The 12,047-nt window shown below is 31.3% G+C and overlaps 1 protein-coding gene across 1 annotated transcript; it reads left to right on the top strand.

Moving 5' to 3' along the window:
* Nucleotides 1-691: 691 nt before the first annotated feature.
* On the top strand, nucleotides 692-8,881 carry LOC143066915 (kelch repeat and BTB domain-containing protein 8-like). Its single transcript, XM_076239761.1, has 6 exons — nucleotides 692-1,765; nucleotides 2,444-2,636; nucleotides 3,192-3,389; nucleotides 4,318-4,418; nucleotides 5,237-5,374; nucleotides 6,117-8,881. The coding sequence occupies exons 1-6, from the start codon at nucleotides 694-696 to the stop codon at nucleotides 6,308-6,310; spliced, it is 1,896 nt and encodes a 631-aa protein (XP_076095876.1). The 5' UTR covers nucleotides 692-693; the 3' UTR covers nucleotides 6,311-8,881.
* Nucleotides 8,882-12,047: the final 3,166 nt, after the last annotated feature.

The raw sequence follows: 12,047 nt of genomic DNA on the forward strand, positions 1-12,047 counted from the left end.
TAAAGTATATGTGAATTAAGAGCTACATGTGTATGCACATTTCCATACCTACAGAATGTAGCACACAATTTGAGATCAGGCGTACTCCCAGGGGCAACATCATATACAAAAATGTCAAAAATGTTCAGACATGACAGATATAGCCTTCGTTATTCATATCCATAATATAATTACACTAACAAATCAGTGTCTTTTGCTGTATTTAGGCTATATAGAAAGTTCCATCATGTGTAATTTCTCATAGTTTTATTTATAGTACGTTAAAACAGTAGGATATCAATTGAACATGTTGAACACAAATAAAAAAAGATGTGGGGGCATGAATAGAATAATATACTTTCATTGTCCCCTAGTCATGTTAGTACTCAAAGAAAAGGTAATCATAGTATATGTACTTTATTTTATGCCAGTCAACAATCAACAAAAAAAGCAAGTACATGTACATTTTAACAGAATCTTATTAATCAATATATAGCTCTACTTCAATCTATGCTTTTTGGTTTTTTTTCAATTGTGCATTAGATGCAGTCATGTTTAATTAAGATCTTATGTATTTATTGTATAAAACATAAGAAAAGTATCTATATGTACATTGTATGTGTTGGTAAATTCAGTACTGAAATTAGATATAACCATGATAACAAAGTTACATTTGTTTCAGATATTGACCTATGTTGGGGAATCAGTGCAGTCATGGAAAACAATAATGGTTTGGTATTGGTAGAGTCTCAGCAGAGTAGGAGCTCAAGTCTTATTGACTCAAATATTTCACAGACCAGTGAGCAAGGGGATGGTGTCACAACAAATAATAATCTATTTATAGACAAAGACAGGGCCCATAACTTTCTTAGAGGGTTTTCAAAACTATACCGTAACAAAGAATTTGTTGATGTTGTGCTTTCAGTTGATGGGAAAGATTTTCCCTGCCATAAAAATGTTTTGGCAATATCTAGTCCTTTTTTCATGGCAATGTTTTCAACAGATATGGCTGAAAGCCACCAAGATAAGATTGCATTACATGAGATTGACTCGTTAACAATGGAGTTAGTGTTAGATTATATATATACAGGACAAGTGAGTTTATCAGAAGATACCGTACAACATTTATTGTCTGCGTCAAACCGATTCCAGTTGTTATCGTTACGGACAGGATGTGCTGAATTCATGATGAATCATATCACTGTTGTTAATTGTATTGGTGTTTATTTCTTTGCCAAAGCACATGAGTGTGAGATCTTAGCTTTAAAAGCAAAAGAGATTATTAATAATCAGTTTTCAGTATTATGTAAACAGCAAGAATTTTTATCTCTGCCTGCCGATAAACTTGTGGAGATTGTCAGTGATGATGATATTAACGTTACGGTTGAAGAGACAGTTTTTGAAGCATGCTTAGAATGGGTTATGACAGAAAAGGAAAAAAGACAAAATCATTTAATGGAGATCATGAATTGTGTAAGGTTTGCAAACATTACTTCATACTATTTCTGTGATAAAATTGATCCAAACACTTTATTGAGGAGTTGTGAATCATTAAGGAAGACATTAGATATTGTACGATATTACCACATGTTACGAAATAGGCAACAGGAAATGGATCTGAACTTAATGCCAAGACAAGGCATGTTATATGAGAGGGGAGTAATGATCATAGCTAATCCGTACACTGAAGATTCTCTCAAGAAATTCAACAGTATGGAGTTACTACTGCCAAAGACAGGAGAAGTCATTTCTATATGTAAACTGCCACAAAGTTTGTATACCCCAGGTAAGTTGTATGTCTAGCTGTTGAATCTTTGACATGTTTGTTGTACATTGTATGTATTTTTACTAGTTAGTGGATCTTGACATTGTCAAAAACTGTTAGACTACCTTTCAGAAGTCACTTTCAGGCCTCCAAGATCCTGGCCAACATTTCAAAATTCCCCATTTCTATTCTCAATTTTATTTTCCTTAATTTGACAAAAATGGTATATACTTGTACTTGATTGAATGATGGTCGGTATTTCAAGAGTTTACCAAAGGACTTGGAAAAAACACATATTTTTGGAAATTATGATTTTGTGGTAAAAGGAAAAATATATCACATACAACAGGTAAAACATTTTATATACATGTATATTTGAAATTGTTGCAAAAATATCTCCTTCAATTTGGTTTTATAAATTTGATGTAGACATATGACTATGATAACATACATGTATATAAAAAAAAGAACGAAAAATACCAGAGGGACATTCAAACTCATAGATCAGAAATAAACTGACAATGTCAGGGCTAAAAAATAAAAGACAATTGTACTGTATATAATATCTTTCAAAATAAATATGTTATTTAGTATTAACATTCCTAAGTAGACAATAACATTTCAGAAATTTTCTAGATTATATTTCACACATGCTATATATATCACTATAATATTCTGCTTTGCTGTTGTGACTTTCAGGTTGTGCAATAACAGGAGAGAATCAGGTTTATTTAGCTGGAGGTGCCATACGGAAGATTAACTACAGAGGTTCTATCACAACAGAGGGGGTATCCAATAACTTCTATATGTTTGATCAGCTAGAATGTGCCTGGCAGACTAAGGCCAAGATGAATATGTGTAGGTCACAGTTCTCACTCACAGTGGTTGATGGGTAAGCCTAATTAGGTTGAGTAAAGTTGGGACAGACCTTCAATGTATATGATGACTTGGAGTACCTAGACAGACAGACTCAAAATAAGAAGAAAGATTTGGTATGATTTCCAATGAGACAACTATATGTATCTGTTGGAACGTTAACCAAATTCGGACAAAAAATGTAAACATCAATAGGTCACTATAAAGCATTCAACATGTAAAAGGCCCAGGCATAACATAATGTACAACGATTCAAAGGAGAAAAACATTGGCCTGATTTAGGCTAAAGATATAACATGTACATGTTTAAATTTGACAACTTTTGCTTGTTAGTTTCAGTGAACCTGGTTATCCCCAAAGTTAAAAGGAAGTGGATGTAAGCAAAAATAGGCAACCATATGACCTTCAACAATGAGAAAAAAACCATACTGTACAGTTTGCTATAAAAAGGCCCATATACGAAAAATATGTAACAATTCAATTGTGAAAAACTAACAGCCTAATGACACTTGTTTCAACATTTTATAGACAATACACATATACACATTTGTTTATTTACAATTACTTACAGGTACATGTTTGCTATTGGAGGTCAGGATGGGACAGAGATACTTAGTAGTGTTGAACGATATGACCCCCACTCTAATGCCTGGATGCTGGTGGCCCCTCTACCAAAGGCACTAAGATTTATGACAGCCTTGAGTTACAGGGGAAGGTTGTATGTTTTTGGAGGGGAGGCGTCCACAGATGTTAGTAACTCTGTGTATAGGTAAGGACTAGGTTTTATCAAAGATCACTTAATGTTACAGAAAACCATCCACAGATGTTAGTAACTCTGTGTATAGGTAAGGAGTAGGTTTTATCAAAGATCACTTAATGTTACAGAAAACCATCCACAGATGTTAGTAACTCTGTGTATAGGTAAGGAGTAGGTTTTATCAAAGATCACTTAATGTTACAGAAAACCATCCACAGATGTTACTAACTCTGTGTATAGGTAAGGAGTAGGTTTTATCAAAGATAACTTAATGTTACAGAAAACCATCCACAGTTGTTAGTAACTCTGTGTATAGGTAAGGACTAGGTTTTATCAAAGATCACTTAATGTTACAGAAAACCATCCACAGTTGTTAGTAACTCTGTGTATAGGTAAGGACTAGGTTTTATCAAAGATCACTTAATGTTACAGAAAACCATCCACAGATGTTAGTAACTTAGTGTATAGGTAAGGACTAGGTTTTATCAAAGATCACTTAATGTTACAGAAAACCATCCACAGTTGTTAGTAACTCTGTGTATAGGTTAGGACTAGGTTTTATCAAAGATCACTTAATGTTACAGAAAACCATCCACAATTGTTAGTAACTTATTGTTTATGAATTTGTAAGGCCTATGTTCTATGGTTACAGAAAACCATCAAGTTTATGACAAGTTTAAGAAAGGGAGAAATTTATATATATCAATAGCTGATTACTAACCTTAAATTCATACTCTTCTGGTGCAATTACAGTGATTATTTATCAAGTTTTCTGATCAGTGAAATATAGATATAAAAGTTTAACCTATTCACCCTGAAGGGGACAGACATATGGTCATTTTAATACAAAAGTGCTACTAATTATAAATGTATTAGCTGATATGAGCCTGAATAGTTATCCTTTCATATATTTGTAATACTCATATGATGTATATTTTAGGTATGATCCAACAGAAGATACATGGTCAGAGTTGCCTCCCATGAATATAGCTCGAGTTCTAGCTGGGAGTGTTGTGTATAAAGACAAGATCTATGTTATTGGTAATATGACTGGGAAACCTCCTTCATCAAATAATCTTTTGTTAAATCCATTTTATTGCTAATTAAACTCATCGTAGATACCAGGATTTAAATTTTGTACGTCAGGCACATATTTTGTCTACAAAAGTCTTAAATAAGACTCATTTTTGCAGAAACTGAAATATTAGCTTGTCCTGCTTAACATGGTTACTTTTTGAAGGATATATTTTAAGATTCTATTATAAATATTATGTAATCATTTGTTCAATTAAACATGATAGAATAACAAACCTTTGCACAATGATCATAACTTATGAGTCGAAAGATACTAATGAGTCAAAAACAAACTGACAAAGCCAGGGCAGAACACAAAAAAAACACAAACAACAAAAACACAAAATATAGAAACCTAAAGACTGAGGAATACAAACCGCATCAAAAACTATGGTATTCCAGGTGCTATAGAAGAATTAGCAGTTCCTGCTCCACATGTGGCACATGTTGTGTTATAATTTATAACAGTAATATATCTCTCTTTATGGATATGTGTCATGGAATTAAATATTAAGGGCACACCTTTATTAATGAATTAACACGAGATTTACTATATTTGATCAGTCAATCAGCATGTATAAATTATTATAAATCAACTCAACATATTTTTACTGGATTATAAAACAGCTCTGTTCACTCAGTGCAACTTTCAAAGAAGGTTTTTTATATGCATTTTTTTTTAATAAATATTCCCAGTTTAATTTGTATTAGAAAGGTTAGAATAAAATGTTAGATCAGATATTAAAAGCCTTCACTAGCTTATGTTTGTTTGTTTTTTTAATTAGGTGGAAATTCAGCATTAAGTGAGAAATGGAAGAGAGAGTTTTTACCAGAACACTGTGTTAGTTCTGTAGAGATATTTGATCCAGAGAGCCAGACCTGGAGCCCAGGACCAGAACTTCCAAATGCATTATGTGGAGCTGGTAAATTAGTTTCTTATAATATCATAAAATCATGTACTTCAATCTCTTTCAGCTGTATTAAAAATATTTATTAGTAATTTAAAAACAAATTAGATAAAAGGTTAGTGTTAACTCACCAAATATAAAACATAAACTGACAAAATTGAGAGTATCTTTTTGTTACATGAAACAAAAATTAAAAATCATCAAACAAAATGTCTGTGAAAATAGAATTTCTTACTGAAAATGTAAGTTACATTTTTCATACTTATGAATGAACTGATTTAATTGCCCAGTGAAATATATAAAACAAAGAAAATCCCTTATCTGTATTCATTTTATACACAAAAGTAGTCTTCACTAAAAAAGATTATGCACATATTTTGTTTTTAAAGTTAAACTTTAATACATATTTTACATTAAACATTATTTATAGGGGTTATCTGCCCTTAGACTATTCATTTTTTTATGTTCTGTATATGAAAAACTAATAACTACTTTTATGATAATTTAAATTGTACTTTATTGCATAGTTTATTTTTACTAATGAAGGTAAACATTTACAAACTTCATTTTGGCACATAACCCCCCCCCCCCCACCACCACCACCTCCAAGAAGAAATTGTGTTGAGAGAATTATTTTACCTTATCCAATATATGTTTCCTATAAAATCACAATGTTTGATTTTGATATTGTTGTTACCAATCTATATACACATTTACACTATTAAATAAATACACAACAAATTATCTTTTGTTTAAGGAATTGTGAAATATGGAAACACCATATTGATTGTTGGTGGAGAAGATGATAAAAGTTGGATGGCAGGACTCTGTTGGTTAAAAGAAGAGAAAGGACGACAGACGTGGGCAGAAGGACAAGAATTACCTACAGTTATGAGTACATTTGGTTGTGTTGTAGCTAACATACATCATGAAGCACCAAAGAATCAGTGATATTGTTGATTATAGCTAACATACATCATGAAGCACCAAAGAATCAGTGATATTGTTGATTATAGCTAACATACATCATGAAGCACCAAAGAATCAGTGATATTGTTGATTATAGCTAACATACATCATGAAGCACCAAAGAATCAGTGATATTGTTGATTATAGCTAACATACATCATGAAGCACCAAAGAATCAGTGATATTGTTGATTATAGCTAACATACATCATGAAGCACCAAAGAATCAGTGATATTGTTGATTATAGCTAACATACATCATGAAGCACCAAAGAATCAGTGATATTGTTGATTATAGCTAACATACATCATGAAGCACCAAAGAATCAGTGATATTGTTGATTATAGCTAACATACATCATGAAGCACCAAAGAATCAGTGATATTGTTGATTATAGCTAACATACATCATGAAGCACCAAAGAATCAGTGATATTGTTGATTATAGCTAACATACATCATGAAGCACCAAAGAATCAGTGATATTGTTGATTATAGCTAACATACATCATGAAGCACCAAAGAATCAGTGATATTGTTGATTATAGCTAACATACATCATGAAGCACCAAAGAATCAGTGATATTGTTGATTATAGCTAACATACATCATGAAGCACCAAAGAATCAGTGATATTGTTGATTATAGCTAACATACATCATGAAGCACCAAAGAATCAGTGATCTTGTATAGTAGGCCTTGTTGACTTGGAAAGGTCATGTTAACTATTATAGGTCTTGTTGACTATTACAAGTCTTTTGAATACTCTTTTTGACTGATATAAGTCTTTTTTACTAATATAAGTCTTTTTGACTGATATAAGTCTTTTTGACTGATATAAGTCTTTTTAAAGATGAATACAAGATTCCTCTGACAGCCTTTTAAGAACTCATTTTGTTTGTCATCCTAATGGTGTAGTCCATATAGAAATCATGATGACAATTTCTGACCTAAATGTATGAAACCAAGTTTACATCTTGAAATGGTAAAATATCGAATTTTGTGTAAACAATTTGTGCATTAACCAATTTCTTATTAATTTGTATCTTTTAACACATACACACCACCAAGTCTGGTTGACAATTAACATGTTTTCAATAAGGACTGCACTTTGGTGTACCACAGCCCAACAACTCTTTAAAAAGACTGTCTGGAGGCAAAGCAAATCAGAAATCAGATTAGTTGTAGATTATTTACATCATGATGTTTTAAATTATCATTACTGCCATATTTAACTGTTGTTTGTAAGCTACAGATAATTTGAGGATTTTAGGAGTTTCCTAGTCTATTTTTGTTAGATGTAAAATTTTTATTGATTTTCATTCAGTCAATTAAAATATTTATTACCATTAGCACTCATTTTAACGCTGCTCTTGTTTTTGAATTTTTGTGAAATATTTTGGAATCCTCTGGTTTTATCCATGTCGTGCCATTAAACATTTTACCATCTAACCCCTACCTTTCTTGCCATAATTCTTATACATACAGTTTAAAAAGCTATTTTTCAAATGTTATAAAATGCTTGTTATTTTTCATAGTTTTTGAAAGAAAAAGATACAAATGTTAAGTGTATAAAGATCAAGAGTGATTCATTTCGATCCAGATTTTTGATGGCTTTCATCTGAAAGACAAGGACTTTTTATCTGTCTTCTTAAGTTCTGTTATTTATATTTTATCAATTTATTATATCCTTTTATAAAGCTTGATATTTTGAAACAGAGTAGCATTTATCCTTAATTAACATATGTTTGCAACTTTATTATGCTCTTTCTTATTTACATACTAATGTCCTGTGATTGCAAATCCTGTACATTGTTTATTTAATTAAATTTCATATTTTTGAAAGGAAGCTTTGACACAAATTGTTTACACTTGTTTTGATGTGAAAAGTTATTATGATGTTTGAAGATGTGGACAGAGAAAGAATTAAGATACAATACAGTAATATTATTCAGGATTTCATATAAAAACTGTAAACCTAGTGATTGAAGATTGGATATGGTATGTCATATCTTGTAAATGTTGTGAAAGAGAATTCTTTAGTAATAAACAATTAATTTTTAAGCTAATTATTCTCATGTGCATTATGAACACTAATAATAATATGTAATTAACCAAAATTATGGCTAAAAATAGTAAAATACTTTCCAGAACCACCCATAGAAGTAATGTAACAGTTTTATTTATATAGCAAAAATTGTGATATAATGATGGAAACCTGGAACTTGTTTAAATGTGTCTTAGATGTGTTAATATACATAACTTATTGCTAATTAAAGAAACAATGTAATTACTTTAAGCATTTCATGAGATTCTGAAACTTGTTTACATTGACATTTTCATATTGTTTGTATATCTATTTTACCTTGCATTTTAATATGGTGACCACAATTGAGTAGGTCCACCTTATGGTGAAGTCATTTTTATATTGTTATTTGAAAGCATTTACCAATGTATGTATGAGCTGCTATCAAAATTAACACTGTGATTAAAATTATAGATTGTTTTTCTATAGAAATTATAAGTATTAAATGCAATTTTAGAAAGAAAAAAACTTTTAATTTACTGTTAGCATTAGAGGTTTGTTCACTTCTAGCTTTGTGATAATGTGCGTGTATTTGGGCATTAGAGGTTTGTTCACTTCTAGCTTTGTGATAATGTGCGTGTATTTGGGCATTAGAGGTTTGTTCACTTCTAGCTTTGTGATAATGTGCATGTATTTGGGCATTAGAATTGATCTGATTTCTTGTCTAACTAAAGACTTCAAAAATCAGTATTTCTCTCATTATACAATCTATAGACTAGACGGCTAAATGATTTGTTCACATGTAAAAACAGGCCCTGCATATCTGTATTGTACAAAGCATGAGGTTACATGGTCCTGCCCTAAAATGTTGAAGGTTTGCATACTACAATAAAAAGTAAAGATAGCAAAAATACTGAACTTAAAGGAAAATTCAAAAGAGAAAGTCCTTTATATAATGGCAGAATAAAAAGCTCAAGTACATCAAACGAATGAAAAACAATTTTCATATTCCTGACTTGCAATTGGTACGGGTATCAATTTAACCTGAAAAAAATTTAAATATTCAAAAGAATTTTTTGACTGGATGCAAAACAAACAGTAAACAACATGGATGAAAGGTTTTTCTAAAATAAGCATAGTAACACTCGGTTGTTAATACAGCTGATCTCAAAGTGAAATTTATATTTAATATTTATATATCAAACTGTATATAATTAAAATGGACATTAGCTTTTCTACACTATATGGCAATTTTTTCTGCAGAGAAAACATCAAAACATACAGATATCTTTAAGAGACAACAGTAATTTACCGATGGTCAAAGCTTGTTAATCCATTTAGTATATGCCAACCAAGAGAGAAAAAACAACCATAAGTGAATCAGATGTACCCCTAAAGGAGTCCTCTTACTAACTCATAGGATCTCCTGCTTTCCATTCGTTATGTGGATTTAAATAAAGGCAACAGTAGTATACCGCTGTTCAAAACTCATTTATCCATGGACAAAAAACAAAATCGGGGTAACAAACTAAAACCGAGGGAAACGTATTAAATATAAGAGAGCTACGACACAACACTAAAATGTAACACACACAGAAACGGACCAAGCATCAGACAAAATCCCACGAGAATAACAAATATAACATCAAAATCAAATACATGAATTTGGGATAGACAAGTACTGTGACACGTCTTATCGCAATGTAAAATTACACTCAAAAATAAGAGAAAACAAACGACGCAACGTTAAAATGTAACACACACAGAAACGAACAATAATATAACAATGGCCATATTCCTGACTTGGTACAGGACATTTTTAAAGGAAAAAATGGTGGGTTGAACCTGGTTTTGTGGCATTCTTCTCATAATCCTGCTTAAATAATATTAGAATGTCCCTGTTAAATAATTCCATATGATGTGGATACTGCCACCCATAACTTATCAACTGAGATAGGGAATACAATATGAAAGGACGGTTGATAAGATACTACCGAGAAAACAGAAGATGAAATCTGCATTGTTGTCCTAGGTCTCAATTTGAATTATTCAACTGAGTTAATTTCAGAACAGAGATCTTGGTAGGTCACAATACTCAATGTCGATAATATCCTCAAAATCAAGCTCACAGAGATATTCGATATCCAAGCTGAAATGTATGGTTTTGAGTTACATGACATCTACTTTATATCTGAATAAGAAAGTAATGAACTTGTCCAGATGTATTTTACTTAATTTAGTATACAAAATTTCGAAAAAGAGCAGACTAATGCCGCTATAGGCAGCACTCGCACCCGCAAAGTGGAAAGGGATTAAGGCAACAACCATTTGATTTTTGTGGGGGGGGGGGGGGGGGGGGGCTATGGTTTTTTTTGGAAAAAAAAGTTTGTTTCCAGTTTTTGGAGAAAAAAATAATTTGTTTTTGATTCTGAGAAAAAAAAATTGTTTGTTTCACCCTCAGCTGCCACTATATGTAATGCTAAAATTGAAAGAAAAAAATTGTTTTCGACTTGTCGCGAAAAAAAAAGATTGTCTTTCGCCATGGGCGAAAAAAAAAATTTGTCCAGAAAAAAAACCCATAGCCCCCCCCCCCCCAGAAAATCAAATGGTTGCTGCCTAATATAAGTTGCAAAAACTTGTTTCCCAATCCACTAAAAATAAATATGTTTAAACTAAAATGTATTTAAAATGGTGATTAAAAAAGCGATCTATTATTTGAAAATAAAAATAAACAAATAAACATTAAATTAGATAAACAATATTTTTTGACAATCTGCCATTGAAGTATTTTGTGTCAACTATTACGTAAAACATAGGATAACAGATGTTTGATGTCTGCTCAAAATTAATAATTGTATCCATATTGTTTGGCAAAATAAGACATTTAATGTCCATTGACCTTTTGAGTGAAAGGGATTTGCCATATCCAAAGCATATCAAATACTTATCATGATGTTTCCTGTAACATTATAACAATTAGATAGAAATTACGCAGTGTTCGTGGTAAATGTATCTTTAAGATTAGATAACAAGTGACATACATACATCAGTAGATTAAATAAATATCATACTATATCTTATTTACATAAATAAAAGTAAATCTGAAATATCAATATTTTTATTTCAATGCACGCAATACTGTAGTCCGACAGCAGCTGATGACTTAAGTCGTTTGGGCGATGGACGACGTAGAAATTCAAAAGGCAATGAAAAGGGACAGAAAGTTTGTCTGTTCTAACGCTAGGATATTAATTGTATGTGTTTTCTCATCCGTTTGTTCAATTAGTTGTGTTATTTGTATGTGGTTATCTGTAAACAAGATTGAACAGATAAGGAGAGAGTTGATAACCTTGTCGCATAGAAGTCCTGAAATAAATTCTACTAGAGCAGCAGCGGAAAATACAATCAAGGTAACTTTAAAAAGCAAATTGTAGATTTTTTGTTCACAAATTACATTTCATAAATATGTACTATTTATATTTTTATTTCAATACTTGTAGAATTCATCACATGTACAAGTGCCATTCAACATTATATTTAACAGTCTTAAGAAAACGACCAGCCAGCTAATTTTGTAGTATTTACTTTTTATTATCATTGTAACTATTCTTAATTTATTATCTTTCTGGAGAAAAAGTCATGATATATAATGATGACAGTCACTCGAATATATTTTGTTTTTACATATGTTTTG

The sequence above is a fragment of the Mytilus galloprovincialis genome, chromosome 3 (genome assembly GCF_965363235.1).
Source record: "Mytilus galloprovincialis chromosome 3, xbMytGall1.hap1.1, whole genome shotgun sequence".
Taxonomy (NCBI): Eukaryota; Metazoa; Mollusca; class Bivalvia; order Mytilida; family Mytilidae; genus Mytilus; species Mytilus galloprovincialis.